General features: G+C 46.0%; 1 protein-coding gene across 1 annotated transcript in view; it reads right to left on the bottom strand.

Annotated features, from left to right (window-relative positions):
• Window positions 1-27,889, bottom strand: part of LOC119393973 (nose resistant to fluoxetine protein 6) — a 48,424-nt gene continuing 20,535 nt past the window's right edge. Inside the window, exons 3-15 of the mRNA XM_037661186.2 lie at window positions 24,408-24,519; window positions 23,713-23,797; window positions 23,556-23,647; window positions 21,549-21,728; window positions 17,772-17,865; window positions 16,854-16,940; window positions 15,758-15,929; window positions 12,501-12,583; window positions 11,582-11,704; window positions 7,487-7,607; window positions 5,012-5,201; window positions 3,539-3,681; window positions 1-1,986 (exon numbers count right to left, since the gene is read on the bottom strand). Coding sequence (XP_037517114.1) covers window positions 1,687-1,986; window positions 3,539-3,681; window positions 5,012-5,201; window positions 7,487-7,607; window positions 11,582-11,704; window positions 12,501-12,583; window positions 15,758-15,929; window positions 16,854-16,940; window positions 17,772-17,865; window positions 21,549-21,728; window positions 23,556-23,647; window positions 23,713-23,797; window positions 24,408-24,519 — 1,782 coding nt within the window. The 3' untranslated portion in view covers window positions 1-1,686. The remainder of the gene's footprint in view (window positions 1,987-3,538; window positions 3,682-5,011; window positions 5,202-7,486; window positions 7,608-11,581; window positions 11,705-12,500; window positions 12,584-15,757; window positions 15,930-16,853; window positions 16,941-17,771; window positions 17,866-21,548; window positions 21,729-23,555; window positions 23,648-23,712; window positions 23,798-24,407; window positions 24,520-27,889) is intronic.

Below are 27,889 nucleotides of genomic sequence, written 5' to 3'. Positions count from 1 at the left end.
TTATATGTTATGTACAGTATATGACAGCTTTCTGTGGAAGTTAGGAGGAAGTTACTGAGACAAGCGGCAAACAAGTGAGGCTGCTCCTGGAAAACATCCAACGATCTCGTCTACTTTAGTGTGTACGATGGGGCGAATAAAAATAAGAAGCCCATCTAAAAAAAAGCAAAATATAGCAAAACACATTACTCAGCGCTAACGGTGATATTTTTCTGCCTTCCTCCCCCGCATTTGGGCAAACGCGAAACTTTTGCACGTGAAAGCTACGCTGATTCAGTATAGATTCCAACAAACTGTGAAAAGGTGTCATACAGTGCCAGAATACCCGATGCAGTTACGCATACGTTCAACAGTTCCGCTCCTACAATTTCCTTTTCAGTGGCGCAGAATGTTGTCCGCAGCAGGGCACGTTATTCACGAAGTAGTATTACATGGTCAATCAAAGAGATTGTATGCGGCACCTTACACCCACTGCAAAGGCTGCTACCGTGTGACTTGTGTTCAGCACTTTAATGAAAAACGGTACTTCAAATGTAGGCTAGGACCACACCAAGGACACCATTTTTTTTTAGTACTCTTTTAATCTCATCATTTCTGCCGTTCACACAGTTTATGCAGAAGTCTTCTCAGAGCTTTCTGCGCCTTCTAGGCACACGTCCATAGTCCAAGAATCTTGGCTGCAGAAAAAAATGGTCTTGAGTCTGTTCGGTTTTGGGACATCCGGATCGGGTATCTCTGGGGGTAAGGGACGCGCGACGAGCGCAGCTGCACAGGACGTGTTGCTGGTGTACTTAAAGTCTATAGGTCTCCGCGACCCTCTGTAGACTTTATGTGCTCCTCCCAGTGTGCCGCGATTCTTCATATCCTTCTCTTTTATTCAATCCATCTTTTCGCCCCTTTACCCTTCCCCCAGTGCAGGGTAGCGAATCGGGCCTTGCTCCTTTCTCTTCCCAAAGTTCATGCTAGTGGGATTAATCTGTATGATTCCAGTATTAGCGAATATTTTTCATTAGTATTTCTCTATTCCATATTTTGTTGATAAAAGAAAAAAAAATAAAATGTTCGGCTTGCACCTGGATTTATGTGTACAATGCCATTACCTTCGATTACGGTTCGCTTTACTCAAGTGAACCTTTAAATTTAATTATATTCGGGAGGTTTGTCCAAACCGATTATGAGACACGCGCAGTGGGGGACTCGGCACACTTCTGACCAGCTGGGATCCCTTAATGTGCACCTAAATCAAAGTACGCGGGTGCTTCTGTATTCAGCCCCCATCGAAGTGCGGCTGCCGTGGCTGAGAATCGAGCTCGCGACCTTCCTTCAGTGTGGCCTGTGGGTGCTTTGCAGCGCAGCAGCTTAAAGCCCCCGTAGTCGAGGACCCCGTCCCTCCATTCAACGCTTCAGCTCGACTCGAGAAAGTTGATGGCAGCGCCGGGCATCGGCAGAAGGGATCACTGCTTATAAGTGACAACTTGTAGCAATTCCTGAGTAACGCAGCGTCATTTTCAGTCAAGCGGCGGCGTTGAGCTCCAATCGGTCGAGTGAAGGACGAACTTCAAAGTCGAGGCTTGTTTAAGAAGCTACCGCTGCGGGTCACGGGAAACTGTCTTATGCGCCTTATACCGTTATATTAACACCTCTTGCTTGACGCCACAATAACCCCACCACGAACTATAGACACATCTATAGGTGACAGCTCACACTGCCATTTTTATAATGAAATTTCTCCTTAGATGTCTTCTCGCTATTCCCGTTTTGTACTGGCACCGCAAATTTGGCATCTGCGATACTTGTGATGACACATGACAGTTTTTCCTGTGCTCCGTTGACTTTCGGCAGCTCACTTGCTTCTTCTTTATCCGCCGGAACCCGTCGAGGCTCGAAGATAAGCTTGTCCAGTCTGCCTGTGGGTGCCTCGCAAAATATAAACAGCAGGTAGCTCAGGAGGTAGCTCCAAACGAGAATATTGAAGAAGAAGGACACCTGCAAGGAAATACAAAGGCGAAGAATGTATTACTACTGACTTGAAATAGCATCGACGGTATAACTGGTTCAGCTTGTCAAACGAGTTGTCTCAAGAAAGAAAAAGAGAGAGATTGCTGCGCCATGGAGCTTGTTACCAAAAAGAGTGCAATCAGGAAGCACGGAAACCAAAAGTTGTGGTCACAACAGTATAAGGATTGCCTTCTTGGTTTATGACACTCAAGACGATAAACGCCAGAATGATACAATATCAGTTACACTGCGGAGAATGGTTAACAAGACAGGTCTTCCGACCGCATTGCAGCTCCACGTCTGTAACGCTCACTTTTCTTCCTTCACTTTCACGCTTCGATGTCGAACAGCTGAACCATGAGTGCAGTGAACTTACTGGGAAAGCAACGTTTTCAGTGCGATAGAAGGATGCACGTGCGCGTGAGGGGATATGCGCCAGCAAGAAAGCTATAGAGTGCCAGTAATGACATGACAGAAGTGAATTTAGTTGCTCCGCGTAGGTTAACAAGGCGCAGAGCTATAGGAAACGGTCACACATGGAACTATAGCTAGCCTTTACAGCTTTCATAAAATAGGGCAGCATAGCGACGATACAACGCGTTCGCAACCAGGTTCCGCACCCATTTAGCTGTCGGAATTCGCGTTGTCAAGGCCTCATTAAAGAAACAGCTGGCCCAGCGAGCATGTGCAGATCAGCAGATGATAGCGCGTTTACCTGCATGCTTGCACGAGTTGACTTCGTGTAATGACTATAATACAGGGGCCGCATTCACAGTGCATTTCATTCGTAAGTGATGTTTGCCATCGTCCAGCCGGTTTTTCTATGTATGTCTAGCGTTCGGATTGGCTGAAATTTTCTTTTACGAACGATTCTGCCGTTGGACGTTTTTCTCAATACGGGACCTGTTTTTTTTTTCCTTTTTTTTATTGAGTGCGTCGAGCTGACTTACGGGGTAAAAAATCGGGTCGTTGTTTACGAGAGGCAGGCCAGTCTGTTTCGTTTGGATGTGTCCGCATCCACTTGTCGACACCAGCGCCACCGCCTACTTTGCGCTGACGTTAGACACGGTGCGGCAATGAAGAGAGTAGACTTGTTCGCATCTGTTTAACGTTGCGCAACGTGCAGTGGAAAAAAAGGAAGACAGCCATCTCAGTCTTCAAATGTGCATCAAAATTTACAGGCAAATTTCTTGATATCAATGGCATACTTCCTCTTAAATTTAAACAATTTTATTTTACTTCAATTTACGTTAGAATTTCTACACTACAGTTAAAGAAAATAATTAATGTCTCCTATGCTTTCCTTGGCATAATTTTGTCCGTTAGACTCACTTCGTTCTCTCTCCCCCCCCCCCCCCTCTCTCTCTCTCTCTCTCTCTCTCTCTCTCTATATATATATATATATATATATATATATATATATATATATATATATATATATATATATATATATATATATATATATATACGCACTCTTGCTTTGTCGATAGATGTAGATTTTTCAGCCAGTATGGAAACTTTCAACGTTACAGCAACTTACCACGAAGAAATGGGAAAAGAACACCCGTTCCCGAGAGATGTGCACCCAGAGTTGTAAGAACGGCAGATGGATGATGTACACGCCGAAGGTCAACCTGCTGAGCGGCGTGAAGGCGCTCCACGAAAGGAACGTGTTCACAAAACCTGCACGGCCATAAAACAAAGAAAAGAATCGGTGGCCAGCTTGGTCTGCGTTCCTGGATGAAGACTGCAAAGTGCGCCCACATTTCTTCGCTGTCCGCTTCAGTTTCAAAATTTTAGTTATAACCGTGCGTTTCTTTTTTTCGCATGACGAAAGGTTTAACGATATTACGAGCGGGGAAGCAGCGTGAAAAGACGTGACCAAAAATGAATGAAACAGTTGGCGTTACCGCCTGACGAACTATCGAGCAGCAGCCACAATTTAACCTGATTTTTCACTCGCATTCGTTGAAAGCATAAGCCGGAGTCGAGAGCTGCTCTCGCTATGTAATTAACAAGAACCATGCAGGCTAACCACGAGGAGCAATATTTGTTAGGCACATTCATTCGAAGACAACAGATAGCGAAAACCAAGAAAAGCCGTGGAGAACTAACTTAACTTTTTGTTCCTCAGCTTAAGCACTTAGCCGAGTTAAGAGCAGGGCTTACAGAAAAGAAAAAAAAAACACTTTTGTTAATAGATTAACCATTCCGATACAAACAGCTCGCGATGTACAGCGACCTTCATAGCTGTCTACAGCGTTGTAGTGCATTGCTGCAAAGAAACCTCAAAGTAAAGTGAGGGGTAGGGATAGGAGAGGGGTGAGCAGCGACTCTTTTATGTCTGAATATACAGCACTCAAGAATATATGTGGTTTAGAGGTCGTGCAGCTTTCCTTGAGCTCTAGCATTATTTCTCAAGCGCTAAATCTGCTTATATGGTTGTTCTTTCAACGTTGCAGCCTTCCATCATTCTGTACACGGTAGCAACTCAAGAAGTGAGTAAGAGCTTCAACCGATAAACATAGTACGCCTGTCGTTTATCTCTGTAAAGAGTAGTGCTTACTGAACTCCGCTCAAACCTTAGGTGTTTTTCCTCTTCTAAGGCAAATTCCAGGCTTACTGTGAACAAAATGTTTGTTGTTTCTAGCTAAAGCATTATCTTTCGGCTGAATACCGATATTAGGATCCCCCATAAAATTTGCCGGGGCGTCCAGGTTTTAACTTAAACCAGCGACGCAGACATATACCTCAATGGTAAAATTAATTCCCTTAAATCTCCTAAGGCACTTTGCATTGTGGAAATGAGCGAACGTAATTGGCAGGCGCATACGTACAAATTCCATTTTTTTTTGTACCTGGACAGCGGTACCCGTGCCACTGTAGGCTTAGGTTGTCGCTGACTATGGGTGGAGCCAATTTGTGATTCTTAGGTTGTCACCCACTGTAGACACAATAATAATGGGGCACATGCACGCCCGTCGAGCGAGGAGTCGCGATCGTTGCTGAATACCTCCTCTCCGCGTGGCGCAGGCGAAGGTGATCCAGGCCAGGCACAAGGACCACAATATGCGGTCGAAGAACGCCATGGATAACTTCGCAGAATCAGTGGTGGGATTCTTGGTTTGGTACCAAGGCACCTTCATAAAGATGCAGCACAATCCGCAGGCGATGGCGACGCACCAGGCCGCAGTTTGGAAAACCTGAGAATGCGGCTTCGTGTAAATTGATGGCGGAGACCATGGATAGAATTAGCAGGCGAGTTCGTTATAGGCCACAGAAATTAAAACAGCGAAAAAGAAAGAGGACCACTAAAAGAAGCTCACAGACAACAGCGTTGTTTTCTGCGTCCTTCTTTTACTGGTCCTATGTCTTTTGCACTTCGTACCAACTCGCCCAAGCAGACGGTTTAGCTGCATTGATTCGTTAGACTCGTTCCATCTGAGACTGGCCACCGTCACTAATATTAAGTTCGTTGTGATGACTGACTGGCAGGTATTTGTACGAACACCTGCAGCGTACCAACAGCGTTGCGAAGACACGGCCCAACCCCCATGCTCACAAGACTTACACTGCGTAACAATGCATCCTCATTAGCCGGCGTTCGGCATCCCGAGTCTCACTATAGCAATCGAGTGAACTACACTAGCGATGACAAATCGTGGCCGAATCGAGGGCTCCTACATGAAGGAAGTTTTGCAAAATATGGGGAAATAGCTGTGCAAAACATGCATCGTCCCGTTTTTTTGTTGTGTAGGTTGTAGAAAGCCAGACTAGAACGCATACGAAGATAAAAGAGAACGCAATAGCCGGGCTTTGTACCCGAGCTCTGACTGAATGCCAGAGTGCCACAAGGTTTGTAGCAAGCGGTTGTAGTAAGCGGTTGCGTAGAAGATTATTGCTTTAAGTTATTCAGGTGCAATAAGACAATAGTTATGTTTAAAATACTTAGCTTAGTGCAGAATTATTTACACCATATGATGCAGTACGTGCGGGTGAATGACGTCACATCTAACCGGCTAACTGTTTCTTGCGGCGTCCCTCAAGGCTCTATATTAGGACCACTATTGTTTTTAATATATATCAATGGCATTACCAAACTACCAGGTTCTCATGACATGATCATGTACGCAGATGATACAAACATATTTTTTACAGCCAAATCTCTTATGCAAGCTGAGACCATCGTAAATGGGTACTTATGAAACCTACAGTCATGGCTACAATCCAACACGTTTTCGTTAAATTTATCAAAAACTAGCTATATTATTTTTAGGTCAGTTAATACTGCAGATTTTTATAAGGTCAACATCCAATATGGACGCGTAAGAATACATGAGGTTGATTGCACAAAGTTTCTCGGTGTCTGGTTCCATCAGAACCTTTCCTGGAACACACATGTGTCAAAGTTAGCATCTGAAATTAGCAAAAGTGTAGGCTGTCTCTGTAAGGTAGCTAGTCTGGTACCCGTGTGGTTGAGACTGCAGATGTATTATGCGCTTGTATGTTCTAAACTAACCTATTGCATTCTGGTATGGGGGACAACTACGACTACTAACTATCAGAAGCTACAGGTACTTCAAAAGAGAGCTTTGCGCTGCATTCATGGTTACTGCGGTAGACCCCAGGATTTTTCCACTCTGCCGTTGTTTCATCATTATGATTTGCTTAAAGTGAACCAAGTCTACCTTTTTCTTCTGTTGCAGCATATTAAGGTCAATCAATTACACACTCAAAACACTACTTTGTCTAATGATGCATATCACTTTCGGAAACAAATCCACCGGGTCCCTAAAACGCGTACTAATTATGGCAAACAAAAATTAACTTATCAGATAACTGTGGTCATTAATAAAATGTCGACAAATGTTAATTTTGATGTTTCATTGAAAATGTTTAAAAAGGAAGCAAAGAAATATTTACTCGACTCTGGTCTATGTTTTGTATAACATCATTTTCATTGTTGTATGCTTAATAACTGCTTTTTTGTACACTTGCAAATGCAGCTGATTTATGCATTTATTGGGTTATATTTTCAGTTATGTCTTTGTGTTAACTGAAGTCAAACTGTACAAGAGAGCCGAGGTCTTTAGCCCCGTCTTCCTCCTTTGTTTGAAAGGAAAAACAAAACCACTTCATTTCAAAATACCACCGACTTCGGTATTAGCAATACTGTGCGGGAGCTCGTTCTACTCAATGCAAATTTTAGGCTGAAATTAATTCGACAAGCCTGCACTTTTGCAGTGAGGAACTAAACCCATGCGCATGATCATGGGGACGTGTATGAAGGACGATTGTACTCATTCGTGTAATCGATAGAAATTTCAGGCGGAAATTTTAGTATTTTAACTTTGTTATATCTATTTCATTCACAGGCAGGCGATTCAAATGCCGGCATTCTGCGAGACGAAATACTCTTGCAGCAGTACAGTATACTCATACTCGCACTGCACAAGGCAAATCGACTAAACAACGTACATGTTCTCACCTTAGAAATCTTATTGTGCCTCAGCTCTGCTACGAAGAAAAACGTGATGCAGCCGGCGAAGTAGCACACGGCGTGGTAGAATGGGTAGAAGTAGTAGCGGTAGATAGTCTTCAATAAAGTTCTGCGTCGGGAGAAAAAAAAAAAAAACATCACCATGATTTAGTCGTTCAGGACATTTGCTCACTGCAAACAGCCTTTCCGGCACAGTGGTAACCCACTATGTCTAAGGTCATGACTCTACACGAGGCAACATAACGACCTAAGCAGGCGGCTAAACAGGCAGCCCACTCTGAGAACTTGCAAAGTCACGTTCTCCTCTCGGACCGTTAGCATTACGCCTGGCCATGAAGGCAAAAAAGGAACCAGGCAAACACGTGAGCCCTGGTACCAGCGCACTCTGTCACCCTGTTTGGATTCCTCCCGATTTGTCGCGCTTTCAGGAAGTGGTGCTCTTACGCATCCGGACTCCGACTGTCCTTGTATCATTGCTCGGCTCCGGTGTACGAAATGGATGTCCGCCATCTGATTGAATCATGTCCGGGAATGCGGGCCCACTGCGACTACGGTGCTTTGCTTAGCAGGTCAACGAATCCAGAAGCCTACCGCGCATGTACGACCTCCAACGCCAGCTACCAGAACCTCCTGGACTTTATTCATGCCGCTTTCTTAACTACACTGCTATAATATTTTCTTACTAATTTTATAGGCATGCGGGTGCTCTTACATTAGAACTAAATAGCAACGTATTTTATAGTGAAAGGTGAGGAAATAACTGCATGAAAATGTTTGAAGTTAAAGCGCGTTTTTTAATGCTTGTTGAGACGTGCTTGTGCGTGTGTTTTTCTTTCGCGTGCTGAAGTTTATAGCTCCATATTCACAAAGTATAGTTCATAAGCTATAACGACTCGAAGAGCGAGCCCCAGCCAGTCACGACAGCGAAGTCTGATTATCTCAAATGGATGGCTGATGACATCTGGTATCAACAGAAGAACGTTAAGAATTTGTCTCTGAATATTAACGTTACTCTCCATGTAACTAACGCAGATGGCTTCAAGAGGAAGGAGGGAATTTCACTTGAGATAACAGCGAATTTTTTTTAGATAGAGGCCTCGTATGAATGCAATTGCGAAAAAACAAAATTTAGTGGAGATAAAAAGAACAAATTGGAAGGTGGAATGTGACAATATGAGGCACCTGCAGTCGCACCTGTAAAAGTCACTTAGCGGTAGATTTCGATACCTCAAACAGTCGGGCTGAAGTGACCACCCTATAAAGCAGATGTCTCAAACTCACCTCAGCTAGTGGGCCGCAGTCACGAAACTTAGTTTCCCGATGGGCCAATATGGTAAAGAAGGCTGGAGGGGGGTAAGAGGGGCGAGGAGTTTTAACAAAGGGGCAGCGAATGTTGGCATTTGACAGGCCCTTTCCCATATCTTTTATATATAGCCCATTTCTGAAGGGGATTTGAAGTCACATTTCGAGAAGCATATCCATAGTGATCTCGTGAATGCCTGAAATTTGGACGCCGATTTTGACTTATAGATGTTTTGTTCCACAGTTACGTTTTAACACATGGTGACCGGATGGGGTGTCTCACGAAAAAATTGCTTGAGACCAGTCGCGTCTGTGTATGTAATGAACATACCTATTGGCGAATAAATAATATGGGACGAAGACAACCATGTGCGGGCCCGGGCCGCTAGCGAAAGGTCCGCGGACCGGCTGTTTGAGACCCCTGTTATAAAGGACGGAATACGAGCTGTTATTCGTGATGGGATTTTCGCTTACGTCGATTCACGTGCCAATGTGCCATGATTTGAAAGCTTACGGGGTTGGTATGCAGTTAATACGCACCAACTAGCCCAACGTACGTCTCTAATCGTCCTGCAAGAATCGGTTCCAGGATGCATCCATAGATGGCGTAACTGCCTCGGTCGCGGACGAAGCGCTAGCCGCACAGCGAAACGGGGAAGAGCGGCTCGAGCGTGATTAGGGCTTAAAGTCGTCCCGCAAAAACCGGTTCTCGGATACACCGATAGATGGCGTAACTACCTCATTTGCAGTAGAGTCACTGTATATGCTACCTTTAGGTAGCAGAGTTGCGCATAGGTCCGGCTAGCAACCACAGCTATGCGGTGAAGTCGTACTTCGTTTTTGCAGGCGACATGCCTACCGTGTCGCCGATTAACCCGTCTAGCGTGTCGAAGACCGGCGATAAACATTGGCTGTCGATGGCTAGTGTCAATTCAGTTCGCTGCAGCGGCGGCGTCGAGAAATAAAAAAATTGGCCCAAGCGGCAGCTTCTCCGCAATGCATGGTTGCTAGCGGCGTTGGAAAACAGATGCGCAACTCTGCTACCTAAAGGTAGCATATACAGTGACTCTAATTTGCAGTAAAACCCCTTGATCTTGGGAAAGTACCGCCCTTCACTGTACTCGCCGCCGCGCGCGCGTCCTCCTCTCTCCCTCCTCGCCCCTTTCGCGGCCTTCCGTTCTCCGCCGCTTTGTCCGCGCCGACGATTGGTCTCCTTCGCCGTTGCCCTTAGAGACGCGTGGATCTTGCGTTTTGCTGGTATTTTTCTTTTTCGCTCGCGCCATTTTACGCCGGGGCTCTGCGTAGCGAACGTTGCGCGCGCTTTGTTTTCTGTGCTTTGTGTGGGTGCTATGCCGTGCTGTTGCGCCGAGAGTGCAAACGGTTATGCCCTTTTTACAATTTCCCAAGGTAAGCGTGATGGTTCGCGCTAGAAGCAGTGGCTGCAATACATCGGCCAAAAAGACTTTGTTCCGACAAAGAACAGCGTTCTTTCCGCGGTAAGGCGCCTTTCCTATATTGCTCGTATCAAAACATCGCCGAATTACAAACAATAATCAGCAAGGACCAAAGGTTGCATCGGCCAGAGATTGGGAGCCAGATTGACATTGCAAATTTACTAAAAAAAGAAACACAAACAAAATTCAATTAGGGCAGTAGAACGAGCACAGCTAATACGACCTAATTGAGACGGCTCATCATTGGACATTATCCCCAAAGCATGCAGTTAAATCACCACAGAAGATATGCCGCAAGTTATTTTTGAAGTTATGAAACACCATTTTTGTATCACCTTTCACACCTTGCTGTTGACTTCACGAAGTCAATAACCCACGATGTGTTTGTCTTCAAGCCGTAATCTTCTACACAGCTGCAGTTCATCAGTGATGTTCGCCCGAACCACATCGCGAGTTTGTAATATGCAGAGCGCTCAACATGGCAACGGCAGCGGCACGTCAACGTCAGGCGATGAACTGCCATTGTCTTCAACGCATTCGATCGCGCGGCGCGCCGACGTCTATCATGCGCTGTTTTCCGTGGTCATAGCCGTATACAACACCGGCGTTGCAGGGTTGCGAAATGCGTTGGAAAGAACAGCAATCAGTCCAACACAAGCGCGATTATGTCTTGCGACAAAGCGAGGGCTCAAAATACACAGCAGACAGCACAGACATTCAAGGGCGAGCGTGTTCACTGTTTAAAAAAGAAAGAAAGCGTAAACGCACAGTAGAACACAACGGCCGATCGCGTCTTGCTGCAGCGCCAAGGCACAAAAGACAGTGGCGACAACACAAATGTTCATGGGCGAACGTGTTCACCATTATAACAAAACAAAATGCACAAAGCACAGTCGAACCCTACGGCGACAACGGCGTCTTCGGTCAACGCGAGAGCAGTAGCAGTTCACAAGCGGCGACGAAAATTCGACGGGGCCCGGCGGTCGCGTTCACCGTTTAAAATTCCCGCGAAAGGCACCCCGAGAAGGAGAGCGCGTCGTCTCGTCGTGGCGGCCGTTGCTAGGCGGAGGTCCGCAGCGGCGTCCCTGTGTGCGCACAGCCAATAGCGCGCCGCTGCCGTTGCCATGCGTTGAGCCGCTCTGCATATTACAAACTCGCGTCGTGGACGAAGCGCTAGCCGCACAGTGAAACGGAAAAAAGTGGCTCTAACATGGAGAACCGCAGCTTCGCTGTTTCTGCAGCTGAGTGGGTGGAACTGGGGAAGTTTTTTTTTTTTTTTATCGCGTCTTGGTTATAGAATAAATCAGGTGAAGGTGTTTCTACTCACGTTAGTGACTCGGTCACTGGTACAATGAACGGCGTCATATCGTTGCCGGCCACTTGCCACGTTGCCACGGAGCAGCTTATGAGGGACAGCACGACAAAGACAGCCACAGCAAGCCTTCGGCGACTGCAGAAAAAAAAAAAAAAAGATGCTTAAACAGTTTCCTTTTGTTGATTTGTGCATGCGCAGCTGGCGTAATACTTAACCTGAACATTCCTTGAATGCCTTTCTTTTTGTTTGCAGGCGATATTCCAGAGAAAACACTCTACAGTTAAAGGTGTGGCAGTGCTCGTGCGTTCGGGTTTTAGCAGTTGTACAGTGGTGAAATTCGGGAAATACGGTGGAACACGGCCTAATACATGACTCCACGATCTAGAATAATAATTCTTGGGGTTTAAAGTCCTGAAACTACGATATGATTATGAGAGACGCCGTAGTGGAGGGCTCCGGAAATTTCGATCACCTGGGGTTCTTTAACGTGCACCTAAACCTAAGCACACAGGCCTGAAGCACTTTCGCCTCCATCGAAAATGCGGCCGCCGCGACCGGGATTCCAACCCGCGACCTGCTGGTCAGCAGTCAAGCACCATAACCACTAGACCACCGTGGCGAGTGACTCCGCGATGTACGCGCAATGTACGATGTACGATGTAGAAGCGATGTACGTTTCTGTACAGGTCAGTTATCGTTTGCGACAATCAGTGGTGATGGGCAAACACGGAATAAAACTAACATATAAAATGGTTTCATTGTTGTCCAAGCTGCACATTATCGGATTCAGGAGGGCGCCACTTACCACAAAGAAGCCACGAAGAAAATGAACTCCACAACGTCCAAATCGCGAAATTCGGACTCTTTTATAAAAATGATTTTGCTAGTAGAATAGCGCGAACATAAGCACCTAAAGCGGCTCTTTGCTTACTTTTTCAAAATGAGGAGCACTGGCAAGCTCACAAGGAAGTATTGGAAATCCAGGGACAGGTACCAGAGATGACCAAGGACAGGCTGCAAATAAGAAAGAAACACGGTCGGTCGAGCAAACTTTAGAGTTGAGGCATATTTTACGGGCAGTTTGGCTAAGGCTGCTGGCCGTTTGAAGATATATGCGAAAATTTGTACCAATGGCGGTCTGTGTCAACGCGGAGAATTCAAATGAAGACCCACCCGAAGATTGCTTCACAATATCTGCATACGAACACCAATGACAACGCGTTCATTCCATTTCGAGTCGTTAGGCGACGTCAATCATTTTTTGCGACTGATATACACCAAGATGTCGTGCACGGGGATGTACGAAATGAGTAGCGAAGAATACTTCGGAGACTGCGGCATTAACAAAATTACTACATGTATAAACATATAAGTTTCAGGACCGCCTGCGAACGGGGCATTGCTTCAAAACATGTTGTATAGGTCTACGTATAGCCTGCGTGTAAAACGGTGGCGTAGCCAGGGGGGGGGGGGGGGGGGGGGGGGCACACCGGGCCAGTCCCCCCCCCCCCCGAATTTTTTTTTTGCCATGGCATACAGAGCTCAAAATGACACTCGATCACATCTGCCTGCCCGACCCCCACTCTACATCAAGGAGCCCCCCCCCCCCTCCCGAAAAAAATTTCTGGCTACGCCCCTGGTGTAAAACACATGGTGTTGCACTACGCAGGCTGCACAATTTTATTTGCAACCCGCAGGCGCAGGCTCCTAAGAAAGAAACATCGCTGATCCCTCTGTCATAGGAATCAGTATAAAACGAAAGTGAAACGTTACTTCACAGACGTAGTTGAGCGTTTGTTGGGCATTCCTTCGCCCCAACGGCGAAGGAATGAATGCTATAGCAACAAATTGTAATGTCACGCGAAGAGCGGCAAGCAGCTCGAAACTTGCAACGCGCTGCTCAAGCAGAAAGGACTCACGGAAGGAACATACACAGGATGAGCGCGAACTGTCACAGTTGTAACTTCTTTTTGTGTGAGCAGCGCGCTCTTTCGCAAAAGCGGCCGCTGCAGTGAGCGAAGTGACCTTCGTGCTCTGAACGCAAAACTTGCGGTGAGAGTACAAGACGTACAAACCACCGCCATCAAAAGATAAGCGCGCGCACGAGCGACCACGCTCTGTAGAGGCGCGCACTCATCGCGACGCGTGGGGCGTCGATCTTTAAAGGGACACTAACGGCAAATATTAAGTCGACGTTGATTGTTGAAATAGCGGTCCAGAAACCTCGTAGTGCTACTTTTGTGCCAAAGAAATGCTTATTTTGAAATAAAATCACGTTTTAGTGGTCCGCATCACGTTAGCGCACTTCAAACCACCCGCCTGAAAGCGGTCGTTCCACGTCACTGTTGCCGTGCCCAACGTTGCCCGCATTTACTGCACGGTGGCGTGCCCTGGCGGCGTGCACCATTCGGGCGTCCGGCAACATCACATGCATGCGGCATTTCGTCGAACTTTCTGTCAGAGCGACCTTCACGAGCGCGCAAAACACACGCGGCAGTACGCGATACCGAAACTACCACTGAGACGCGACCGCGTGAGCGAAGCAGGGCGCTGGGCGAAGCGCAGTTCGGCGAAAACGGAACCTTTGAACCACGCGTACCGTTCCCCATGGCGACGCCAGAGGTTTTTTTCCGTAAATCAAACAGAAACGAACAAGCAGCATTTTATTACGCCTCTTGATGCACAGAAGGTTCTTTTTTTATTGCAGCTAGTTTGATTACGAGTGATTAATTGTAGTCGAGCTCTCTCAAGTTATCGGGATCATTTCCAAAATGCCCCGCTTGTGGCGCTCATCGTGTGATACATTTAGCTTAATTTCTCGGTAAGTAGGGCATTGCTGTTGATAATATTGCCGTTTTAGACATTGTCATACATTGAGCTTTTACTCAGACATAAATAGTTATTTGCCTTTAGTGTCCTTTTAAAGCGCGCTCTTCGAGCCCTTCGCGCCATCTCGCTAGTGATAACGAAAACACGGTGATGTACCACCGATCTCTGAGTACCGCCACCGCCAATTGCACGCCGTTAGCACGGCGAAGAACGTGCCGTCCGTGGCTTAATCGTTTCGCGCTGCGGAGCGAGGGGTCGCAAGTTCGACTCCCGGTGACGGAGCTTCTGGGTTTTTTTCTTTACCATTTGTTAGTCTTTATATTTTGCAACGTCATATCTGTGACGGAAATACGTCAGTGGAGCCGTGGTGGACCCCGGCATAAAACACTCTCGTGTTAAAAAAAAAAGATTATGCTGCACCGTTGGTTTCTGAACTTTTGCTCGCGAGTATACCTTTGCAATGTGAAATTTTACATGCCCTTCTCGACGACGCCGTCAGGAACTCAGTCTGTTTTTGCGGTGACATGTACTAACCGCTGTGTCGAGAAATGCACGCGAGCCTGAAACCACAACTGGACATGAACGGCCGGCGCGAGTGTGACGCCTGATGTCAATGCGCCCGAGGAAACCCAATGAGCGTCATGGGCATGTTCACTCAAGGCGTTATCTTGAGGCAGACTTCATCACGGAAACTTTATGGCGGCAAGTGCGTCATCATGAACACTGGGAAGCTCCTGACAATGTCCCATGGTCAAAACCTTAGACGAAAGCTTAATAGGGCTTGGGAGCGAGCAGTATCATGATATTTTCACGCAATGACACATCGCAATATCATGATATTTTCACGCAGTGACGGAAGAGAATCTGCTTTTTCTAAAGTCACTCGGTGTAGTTCTTTGCAACAAATTACGCCTGGCATTCAACTGTTTCTGGCCTCTAAACAAAACTTTCGAGATAAAGCGAGAAAGAAGAAAAATAAAAGCTAATAGACAGGAAATCCGGGATAGGTCAAGGCCGCCGGGAAAAAAAAAAGATGTGTATATATTTTACAAATATCTTTGTGGTGACTATGAACGCTTAGTCTTCTTAAAAACACGCTGTTGTGTCACTAAAATCGAGAAACGCAAGTGCGTAATCATGTCACGTTTTCATACATCGTGGGATTATTTTTCTGAGCCTGAGAATATGGACCGGAAATACAGTAACTCGTCAGAGTTTATCTTAGGCCTATGTTCTTACATAATTATGACGTCACGCAACTGTATTATCACGCGACCATGCCGCGTATAGTTGTGCCTTATCTTGCAAATGGCCTCGCAAGGAGCTACTCGCGCCGTCTTTATGAAAGGATGAACGTACAGCGCTGGCGTCGACATCGAAGTCGTAGTTCTGCACTTGTAGCAGCACAGTGAGCCACTGCCTGTTGAATTCAGTGTACACCTTGTTGAAGTAGGTCTTCGCATCCGGTCCGGACGTAATGAGTGGCATAAGGTAGAGGCACATGATGAGAAAGAATACCGGAACCATGGTCCTGAAAGAGCAAACTGAGTTGAAAAGGCGCGTCCTACAAATTGAGGCCAAGCCCGCCGATGCTACAGATTAGAACCGGATAGCGCCCATTATCTAACACTGTCTTGGTTTCCCGTTTGTTACCTAGGTTCATGTGGCCCGTTTAAAGTTCCATCCGTGACGGTATATGCAAGGAACTGAACGTTATGAAAAAAATGCACCCGTTATTATTCAGCTGACAGCCTTCCGATGACAGAAAAGAACATAACCTCAGTCATACACACACAACTCGTCGAATAGTCTGTGTTTTGCGTTACTCTCGCTTTCGCATTGCTCCCTGGCTTATGATAATGTTCTTGTTTACCCGAGGGTTACCTATGCATTTAGCGCTATGCTTAACATTTTTCTTCATTTTCGTGGCTAGTTGTAACGTTAGGGGATATGTTGAGCCTCGATATGGAGACACCGTGACCGAAAGAGACCGAGCACACTCATAACCTCCACAACGTATTCGTACTCATGGCGTTGCGCGCGCCATTTTCACGGACGAAACAAAAATCTGTTGCGTTGTAGTTTATAGAAACTTGAGAGGCACATCCGGCACCCGACGCTCAACATCTAGCGTGCTTTAGCATTTCACAGTCCGCTACCTCAATACTCGTAACAATTGGAGTTGCGCGCGCGCGCGAACGCGGGCCCTCCCTTGAGCGCATCGCACTGAGGAAGGTGCGCATGCGCATTGGGCTTCGCATTGCGCTGAAGTACTCCCTTGCCTATCCACAGCGCTCATGCAGACCATAGATTTACGGGCACTTTAAGGAACCCCACGGGGTCCAAATTATTCCGGAGTCTCCCGCCACGGCGTGCCTCAATCTTATCATTGTTTTGGGCACACAAAACTGCGGACTTTACAATTATTATGATTAGGCATCATAAACTAAATTACCTGACAAATCTTCTGATGGTAGCAAACAGGAACAAAACGACGCCCGTCCTCTTTTGCTTGTACACGACGTAGGCGAGGAGAAAGCCACTGCAAAAGACGGCATTGATGAGAAATGCTGCAAGGTTGCGCATGTTGTCTGATGTGTAGCTTATGGGATATCTGTTGTTTTTGTTATTCAGTGCCTAAGCACTGTTTTCATCCTTGTTCGACCATTTTTTGTTGTAGCTGTTGCTTTTCTGAAGCGTTAGGTTTTTTTTTTTTTTTCGACGCATGATGGTCGGTGTGAATTAAGTAGGCAAGCACGATTATTCTTTTTTTTATATAAACGCGTTCTAACAGAAATCTATGCAACAAAAATCCATGGCATCCATGACACTCAGCATAATTAATGATTCAAGATTCTAAATACTGGTGATGACGTGAATGATCTTTGTTGATACCTCCTCCGAAACAGGGCGGTAACAAATAGCCACCGAGCTATCTAAAAAAAATAATAATAATAATAATAATGTTGTTGTTGTTGTAGTTGTTGTTAGCAACTCGTTTGAAACGAGGCGCTGACAAGTAGCCGCTCCGCTCTTTATTATAATAAAGTATCACTAATGCACTCCAGTATCCTGGCTATCTCTTTCTTTTTCTTTTCGTTGTAATCGAGGAAATAACGATCACAACCAACTAAATGGAGGTGTCCCTCAAAATTTTTATACGTGTAAGTGCACCTGCTATCTGGTTTTAACGTACAAAATTCGATTTCCGTACAAAAGGATATAATGACTCAGCTGTAGCAATAAGAAGAAAGTACCCATCGCCTCGCGCAGTGTCGCATTGCAACGATATTTCATGTACGGTTTCTTAAAGGTAGTCACGCTTAATTACACCGAATGCTGAAGCAACGGCAACTGCGCAAGCAGCGCTCACCTCAGGAAGAAGAAACAGTCGACGCTCATGTACCCAGCCGCCGTAAATATGTTTTGCCATTGTTCCACGTATATTATAACGTTCACCATGCGGGCTGAAAAGAGTGGAAATGAAAAGGGATGACGTCAGGTTTAATCCAGCCGCAACATTGACGCGCTGAGCGAGATTCTACAAAACAAAACAATAGGCTTTCATCCATTCATTTGTTTTACGGTGCAAAAGTAAGTAAGGCGTAAACGTTGCGTTTACGCCTTGCTGTCGTCCTGAACGCCGAAAAATCTAGTTCCAAAACGATCAAGCAGTTCTAAGGTATCTCGATAATTTAATATAGCATAATGGCTAGCACAAGGCATCCACATATATTTCTTTTTATTAGCAAACGAAATAATGAATTAAAGACTAGGGCGAATTTTGATGTCTTAATAGGATAAAAGACAACTATGGTACTGTGGAGCCAAACCTACAGGACGTGTTTGTTTTTTAGGGCAGTACCGATTTTTTATAAAAATCCTATGACAGTAAGGCTCCTGTCATTTTGGCACACGAACTCTACGTCAATGCGGAAATACTTCGCCGCAGCTTAAATGACACTGTTGCGACTAATTAACAAAAGCTCGTTAAATAAGTTTTTAATTAACAAAGTCTTGTTAATAATTTTTTCATTGACTTGAGGGCACTTCTTTATATTAGAAAGTTGTAGTGTATGATACCTTATGGCGCGCCCATCTTTCAGAAATCAGAAAAGTTGCACGTTAATCGAGATATTCCTCATCGAATTAAAAGGGCGATATCGCAACTGATCGCGCCCGGCGCGCACGAGACGCGACCGGAACTGCCCGTGACAAGGAAGTGACGAAATTTGAATCAAGTCGCGTCGAAGCGTCATCTGGTCTTGACAATCGGCAAGCATACTGAAATACACAAGTAGGCATCTTTCAAGGCGAAAGCCTTAGAGGCCTCATCAAACGCGAAAATTGACCGTCGGTGGCGTCAATACGAGGGATGCGAAAAATCATCATCGCGTGATGCCGTCTCCATATATACCGTCATCATGAAATCACAGATCGCGAAATCCGTGACGTCATCATGATGTCGATTTTTCGTTATTACGACGTCATCACATGACATCGTCGCTTGGTCAAAGTGGGACCGATCACGGAGGCTGTGCGATACCAGGTGAGGTTCAAAAAGCTTCCAATGCCTCCGATCCTGGAGGCAGTGCAAAACCACGTTAGCTGCAGATAGCTTTTGGAGGGAGGCGGGAGAGGATGAATACATCGACCGAGAAGAAAAAGAACAACATGACTTTCGCCTTCGAGTCGTCTTAGGTGAATGCATTAGGGGCCCCGTGAGTTTTCTTTTTTTTTTTCTGTCTGAAAGAAGAAGCGCCGCAGTGGCTGCCCCTGAGTTTTATGCTTCACAGAGAAAGAAAAGGGTGCTTGTTCCGGTTTTTCTTGCGCACAGCTCGAAAGAAACAGATAAGCACCAAACACCACACTCAAAAGGTAAGGCGATCTGCTGGCGCCATTGAGATGACTTGCCGCTTTGCTCGAAAAGATACGGCCACGGCGCGCCTTCATTCAAATTTCGTGACTTCCTTGTCAAGGGTAGTTACGGTATGACGTAACAGAGTGGTCGTGTTTCGTGCGCGCCGGTTACGATTAGTTTCGATATCGCCCCTAAAATTCGATGATGAATATCTCGAATTACGTGCAACTTTCGCGATTTCCAAAAAGTGGGTATGCCGTCAATTATCATGCACTACAACTTTCTAGAATAAACAACAGCCCTCAAATCAATAATTAATAACTGTTGGGGTTTAACATCTCAAAACCACGATATGATTATGACAGACGCCGCAGTGGAGGGCTCCGGAAATTTAGACCACCTGGAGTTCTTTAACGTGCACCTAAATCAAAAATAAATAATTAAAAAATTAATTAACGAGTTTTTGTTAATTAGTCGCAACAGTGTTATTGCAGCTGCGGTGAAGTATTTCCGCCTTGACTTAGAGTTCGTGTGCGAATACGACAAGAGCCTAGCTGTCATAACATTTTTATTTTAAAAATGTGTATCGTGTAAAAAAAAAGACCCAGTATAACCTCTTCATAACGGATGTTATGTTCGCACAATTGGGCTAAGAAATGACAGTCCCTCCGCCTACATTCTTTTAACGCGATAGCGTTAAAGAGCTCGTATCGCAGAAATTCCGCCATCGGCGTCGGCGTCGGTGTCGGCGCCGTTGTTTGTGAGCGAAAAATCATCATCTTGTCCGTGACCGAAAAATCGAAAAAGCTGCAAATAAAATAAATAATAAAAATGTTGGGTCCGAGTGAGAATCGAACCCAGGCCGTCTGCATGGCAAGCAGGTGTTCTACCACACAGGCACGCGTCTGCTTGGAGCGGCACTAAAAGTAACTTTCATGCTTCCCAAAAATACGCGTCCTGTATACAGGTGTCACAGTACGAAATGTAATATCGCAGTAATATTGCGTAGTACAAGCGTACATTGCCATCGGGCGTCACACCATGTCAATATCATAACGATCTTGGTGGTTTAAAGACAGCCACCCATTACAAAAGGCACACGCATTACTGCGCGTATTCCCTTAAGACCACGTAGTGGGTGCATCGCAACTTCGAAAAAGTTTGTCGCGCGTAATTGCTCCTGGTTTAAAGCATGCCACCCATTACATAAGGCACGCACCTTAGTGCGCGCATTCTCTTAAACACTCGTAGTGATCGAAGGGCGCACTAGGGGCAGGATATCGCTATCGCGTTCAACTCTTAAAGGCGAAGCTTAAGTGTCCCCCAATTTTTTAGCATTTGCATACATGTAATCTAGCCTATAGCCCAGGTTGTGTTAGCCAACGGCACCCACAACCATGGCGTCACGTGTACAACCCCTACAAAAATAGATTTATACAATCTCTAGATTGTCTAAAAATGGGTTAAAACTGTCTAACTCTATTTTTGTAAGGGAATACCCATTAAAGCGCATGCATGACGTAGTGCGATGTCTTGAAAATAGGAAAGTCACGCCCGTTCATTTTCAATTATAACTAATATGAAGTTCACCATATGGTTAACCTTCATGCTTGAAGAAACATACCAGCTCAGAATGGAGTAATTCCACTATGTCTTGGCTTCATTGTTCTTTGGTTTCTTAAGTGAAGTAATTAACCACTCTGCATGCTTCGTGTGGCTTTGAATAGTCAAGGCTACGCGTACACGAAATACAAACGACGTGTATTAGTCCAATGGTTTTGGATAATGATAGCGGATCACGTGCTCATCGAAATCGCAGCATAATCATGCGCAATACCGTTTTAGGGCCGCTTGAATAGGAAATAAAAAAGAAACGGAAGAGCGGGCATAATTATCGTATAAGAGCGCGACATGCCTTTCAAGAGTATGCTTATACGTCAAGAGTAAAATTCGTGATTGATGCATGCATTCGAGCTATCGTGCAGGCAATGTTTTCACTCATGTCCAGAGTCGTATGCAGAAGTTAGAAAGGACAAGGATGGCAAATAAGTTCTGCGGGAGCCCGCAAGGTTGAGGAAGGTTTGAGAAAAAAAAGGGAAAAAATTATCAGCCACTCGTTACACATTTCATCGGAAACGTAGTAAAAAAAGGGTAAACTGCATGGGCGCATTGGTGTGTCATATATTTTCAATTTCAGCTTCACAATGCAGGGATAACGAGACGGTCGTTCTACTACTTCAACATGTGGTAAAGGAGTGACTGATCGAAAACAGTTGGGGACTCACGTACACCACACGTCCGCAGGCGCGCCGTAGCTGTGTCCGACAATAACCCAGACCATGCTCAGGAAACGGATGCCGTGCAGAAATTTCATGCTGTAGGATTCGGAACTCTTGTCTCTCGCTATCTGGAGCATCATTCTGGTATTGGACACCACAGAAAATGCCGTCAGAACAGACAATAGGGCACCTGAAAAGATGAAGCAAAAGAAATCAGGAGGGGGAGCGGGAGAGAGAATGGCGTTTACACCGGGTGTCCCAGCTATCTTTAGCCAAGGGTTAAAAATTACAATATTAGAGGCAGGCGAGTGAAATCAGTTGCAAATTGCTGAAGTCACCTTGCGCACTACAGAAATTTTTTTGTTTTGTAATTAATTAATTTGTTAATTAGTAATATTGAACTAAATTGCTAAATATTCACTTTAGGCAAGAAATGCGGCTTGCAAAGTTCGAGAGCGTATTCAGAAACCACCATTGCATTATTTGCGTTAAAGAAAGTCTCACGTATACCATTTTTTTCCAAGCTCCAAAGAAAGCCCGCGCAATACAAAAAGAACCATGTGACTAGCGCATTCGCGCGGCATCGAACGTGCTGCTCTCAGCCGTGGTTTGAGCGAACGAAATCAGCTGCGGCCGCGACTCGCCGTTTCCGTTGCAGCGGTAGGCCGATAAGTTAACGGTGGTTTCTTGGCTTGCACTCGCTACAACTTGCACCGTCACGCGCGCCAACTGGTTGACGTGGGCCAAGAAACCACCGCCAACTTGTCGGCCTACCGCTGCAACGGAGCCGCTACAGGTAGACCTTACCAACGTCTCTTGATGAAGTGACCTTTGATATGTTTTTCCTTAAGGGAATGCAGTTTGTGGAAAACGCGCATGCAAGATCCTAATGCAGAACCAACCACTGCTTCAAGTATGCATTCTATTAGTATGGCTATTCATCTCAAGGACATTTATGAAGTTGACATCAGACCAGATTGGTACCCATTCTTGATGAGGTGCTCATCCTTACGAGCCTGCCTGTGCGACAGGTTTTGAAGAACGTTTCCTGTTTTTCTGGACTTGTGCAGTATATATGTATGTTAGACTTTGAATGCTTGGTCTTGCAGTGCTTGTGGGATTATTGTCGCTGAGTGAATGCATCACTGCGTCATTACATTTGTGATCATTTCAAATGGGCATTATAATAAATACCATGAAAGCAAAAAATGGCGCATGGCGTAAATGTCTACGGCTGTGGAGCGAGGGGCCGCAGGTTCGAATCCCCTATCGCGCGCTTAAAAAGTTTTTCTCCCGAATCTTTTTTATTTATGGTTTTTATGCGTATATACATACATATACATATACGGGACATGACGGCACCGGCGACGGCAGAAATCCGCTGAGAGTGTCCATATAATTGCTATCGCAATAAAAATTGTGACCCATTCCACTTTGTGAAGGTAGATGACCAACGAAGCAGTTTAGCACACGACAGAGAGGTGACAGAGAAGAACTTCGGACCATATATACGATAACACACCCTGCAACTAAATCGGAAATGTCTTTTTATAATTTCGCGTATGCTCCTTTAAAGGTTTCGATTTGAGCGCCATTTTACTTGCGTATTTTGGCTGCATTCTCCGTTTCGCGACACGCGTCGTCTTGTCTGGCTTGCCGCGTGCCCTTGGCGTTTCGTGTTTGCCAGCCGTGTGTTCCCTTCATTGTTTAGTGGACCGCTGGTTAGTGGAGGGTTATACCCAATTTGTGTGGCACACACGTTTATGTGGACGCTTAGGAAAAATACACAGAACCCTAGCCATATACAGTATCGCTGTAAAAAAAAAAAAAAGCAGAGCATGAAGAAAGCTAAGAAATTGTGTCTGAATGCATTCACAACCCTTCTACTTGCACTCTCCGTTTAACGAGGCTAGTGAGTTTGGATATCTTGCATCTCGAGTGTCTCACAAGTGAAGTGACTAATCGCTGAAACGGGTATTGGTTACCTGGGGAAATTAGTAATAACATTGTTACTTACTCTTGGGAGCGCCTTCCTTCTTTCTGCTGGAGCAGCACACGTCCGCTGCTGTACCAAGCACGACCATCAACGCCACGGCACCGAGACATGATCTGCCGAATATAGAACCGTGCTGATATAGTTCACGTCACCGAATAAGGAGTATGTGCATACTCACAGAATGATAATTTGTGTCCTCGTAATATCAGGGGGTATCGATGTGACGCAGTTGGAGATGCTGACGTCTAAAAACCCAGGAAGCACTGAAAGATTAGAGAGATATATAACGTGAACACTGGAGTTATTCTTAGGATTTAACTCTTGTTCAGAGTCCATAACGTCAGTGATACAATAAATGCGGTTGTTTGTTATGCGCCCTGAAAGGTCGAAGGTACGGATCCTCATAAAGTTTAACGGATGACGCGAGGCAGCGCTTTCCCGGAACGTTTCACGATCGCCCCCTCAGCTGGCGATTATGAACTTCGTTCCATAGAGCTGATTGAGGGACCTCGGTGATATAGGGCCGACGAAGTTTCACCGTGGCAAGAAAATGAGTTGAAATAGAGCAAAATTATATGGATTTACGCCCTCGAATGAGTACGTGTGAGAGCACCAACGTGTAAGTACAGATATAATCATTCTAGTATTTTCAGTCGTCTGTTTCTCATTTAGGTCTTCTAGAGAGTGAAATAATACAATGGGCTACATGCGTCCATGCTTGTGTTTATACATACATACATACATACATACATACATACATACATACATACATACATACATACATACATACATACATACATACATACACACACACACACACACACACACACACACACACACACACACACATACATACGCATGCACACCTCTCACCTGCTTTCAACAGGGAGTTCAGTTCTCGCTCGCTGCAGGCGTCGAGCAAGCATATTCCTAGTCGTAGTATTGGCACCCTCTGCTCGTAAACGTGATCTCGAAATTTCGCCACCTGTGCGAAAAAGAGTAAGAAAGCAGTACTATTGAAAGATCAGTTCAATGTATGAGTACAGCAAAAGATGTTTGCTCGTTTAGGTCACATTAAAAATATCTGTTATGCAATAACTTAATTGTTAGACAAATAGGTCACGCATCTTGCATGATGGTTCGGTATAAGTTAGCGAGAGAAGAGAAAATAATACTTTGTTAAATTACTTACTCAGTAGTCATACACCAATAATGAGAAGAATTTTAGTTTTTGCGACAGCAATGATATGTATATTCCAGACGCATTTTTGCCGTCGCCGTCGCCGTGGGGTTCTGTATAATTTCCGAATCGATAACATCGCCTTGCATGTCGTATGCTCCATGTGCCAGTGAAAGCGTGCGCGGGCAGCCGACGATCGCTCAAACGGAGAGGAAACGCGCCGGCCGTCCGTCGCGCGATAGGCCCACCTAGAGGAGGGCTGCGTCGCTCCGACAGGGACTGCGTACTTTGACCGTACAGGCGCGGTCGCTTACCGTTTATATAACTTCACAGGGATCAGCAGGCGGCCCATACCTTCGCTCGTGCTGTACTTTCACTGCTTAGCTCGCGTTGAAGCAATAGACAGCATGAAGGTCGCTTCACTCTCTGCAGCGGCCTCGTTCCCTTACGCCAGCGTTATGGAGTTACGCCAGATCGTATGCTAAAGGAATTGCTCCTAGCCCTACTTCGTATAACATTCGAATTTGTTGCTATCGCATTCATTGCTTCGCCCTTGCGGCGAGACTGTGACTTTCATTGCGATAGCAATTATATGGACAGTCTCGGCTGAATTTTGCCGTCGCCGTCGCCGTCATGCACCGTATATGTATAAGTATGTATATATATATAAAAGCCCCAAAGAAAAATAATTCAGAAAAATGCTCCCGAAGCGCGGAATCGAACCAGGGACCTCTTGCTCCGCAGCGAGTGGCGCTAGCCACTACGCCACGAAACGCAGATCCTCCACGTAGGTAACGGCGAGCGTTATATACACACCATTTACCTCTGGAGGACTCTGAGACGGCTGCGCTTATAAGCGTTTCTTCATTACCAGCGAGATGGCGTTAGGAGAACGACGGGCGCATTTAAAAGTCGTCGGCGAGCTCGCTCGCTTCTTCTTATTGCGCAGGGAGAACCTTGCCCTTGCGCTGTCTGCTCGCGTGGTTTTCTGGTGGTGAGGGGAAGAGGGTTGTTTCAAGCTTTCACCGTGGTATCCGCGCTCATGTTACGGAGCGTACGGAAGTCACTCGATCTCAAGGGACGCCGCTAAACGAACAAACAGACGATGAGCGCGAACTATCAAGTGTCACAGCTCGACACTTGAAGCACGCTAGTTTTCTTCGCTGCTTCGGCCGCCTTTGCAATAGGAGCGCTGTTCAAACTGAGAGTATCCATTGGCGAGCCTCACTTCGTATAGCATTAGTTTCCTGCTATCGCATTCATTGCTTCGCCCTTGCGGCGAAACTGTGACTTTTTTATTGCGATAGCAATTATATGGACAGTCTCGACGCATTTTTGCCGTTGCCGTCGCCGTGATGTCCTTCCGGTATGAAGTCCAAATTGATAAGATCCCCCCGCGAATTATGTTCTAGCGCGGGTAAAAGCGCGCGAGCGGCGGCGACGAACGCGGCCGAAGCAGAGTTCAAGCGAACCGGCCAGGGTGCATGCGATAACATCACCCCGCTCGAGAGGCCTGCCGTCGAAGCAGACAGGAAACGCTGCGCCCGTTTTTAACGAGCCTTAAACGACGCTAAGACGCGAGGGAGGGGGGCAGTGTCGCGCGAGGAGCAACTTTGAACTTTGAATCTAAGGGCGCGGTCGCGCTCGCTGGCGCGCGCGCTATCTCGAAAGCCATCACAGCGGGGCGGGCGGCTCGTATACCCTTCTACGTGCTGCGCTTTGAACGCGAAGTGACTATGCGGAGAGCATCGCTCCCTGGAGCGGCCGTATTTTCTTACACCATCGTTTTGTAGTTACGCGAGATCCGATACAAGACAGTTAGCTGCCAGCCTCACTTCGTGTAACACTACAATTTGTTGCTATCGCATTCACTGCTTCGCCCTTGCGGTGAAATTGTGACTTTTTGTTCATAATTTGCAATGTGTACATTCAAGTTTGTCTGCTTGTCATTTTTATAATAATGCTTTACTTCGAATACCAACAAATTGAATGCAAGTAACTTCCATAATGAAGTACAGAATGAGCTGCACGCGAACCCAAAAACGAGGTCTTCTGCTGAGGGTAGCGTAGCAACACCACACTCTCCACACTTTGGCAGTGAAGCTCACCCCGCAGAGGCGTGGTAACGGAAGTTCAATTGCTTCTGACACGTTCAACAACGAAAGTTGAGTTTCTTACCAGAAAGGAGCACATACGCATACTCCGTGCTCACGTGCAATTTGCGCTACTTCATAGATAGTACGGGTGCGGTCGTCCCCTCTTTCATACACTATTGTGCCGAATACGAAAACGGATGTACACTTGCACGACCGGCAATCTTGTGCAAAAAAGCCATCAATACCACTGCGAACGTTTTTCGTGCGTTCCGTCATGCGGTTGTTCAGATGTCGACCGCAGTCGACCCGCAGATGTTTGAACGACCACCTGCGGAAGCACGCGATAAAACGTCCTCAATGTTAAAGATGCCTTTCTTGAACAGCGTTGCCTTCCTGGGCCCCGTTATAGCTGACGTCTCATTGTAGCGGTCCATTTCAAGAAAGGGGGAAATAAAATCGACGAGTCATTCCACTCTGCGATGGTAGATGGTCAGCGAAGCTGTGCAGCACACGGTACAGAGGTGACGAAGAATTTTGATGAGAGGCACAGAAAGGCAAATGATTTTAACGAGAGGTAAAGAAATTACCTTTTTAGTTTTGCGTATGCTCCTTTAAATTTTCCCATTTGAGCAGCCTGCTTCTTTTTGTCGCGGCATGCGCCGTCTTGTCTAGCTTGCCGCATGGCTTGGCGCTTCGTGCACGACCTTGCTCAGCCATTTGAGTCGCATGCGTCTTTTGGCCTCATTTTCCATTTCTCGGCATTTTAGTTGACCAGTTGGTGAGTAGTGGAGTTCGCCCAATTTTCGTGCGACACGCGTTGGTGTTTGGCAGCCGTGTGATCCTTTCTTCATTTTAAGTGGACCAGCGGTGAGTAGTGGGGTTGGCCCAATTTATGTGGCACACACGCTTTTGCCCGCGGATAACTATGGGCTAGTTGAAGTAACAACTGTGACACTTCGCGCTCGTCCTGTCTATAGCTGTGCGTTCTTTCCATGCGTCCTTGTTTGTGTTTCAACAGGGCGCTGCAAGTGTCGAGCCGTGACAGTTGTTAGTTCGCACGTACTCGCCCGGTATGCGTT

This window comes from Rhipicephalus sanguineus, chromosome 1, assembly GCF_013339695.2.
Source record: "Rhipicephalus sanguineus isolate Rsan-2018 chromosome 1, BIME_Rsan_1.4, whole genome shotgun sequence".
NCBI classification, from domain to species: Eukaryota; Metazoa; Arthropoda; class Arachnida; order Ixodida; family Ixodidae; genus Rhipicephalus; species Rhipicephalus sanguineus.
This window is presented reverse-complemented; position numbering and strand designations above follow the sequence as displayed.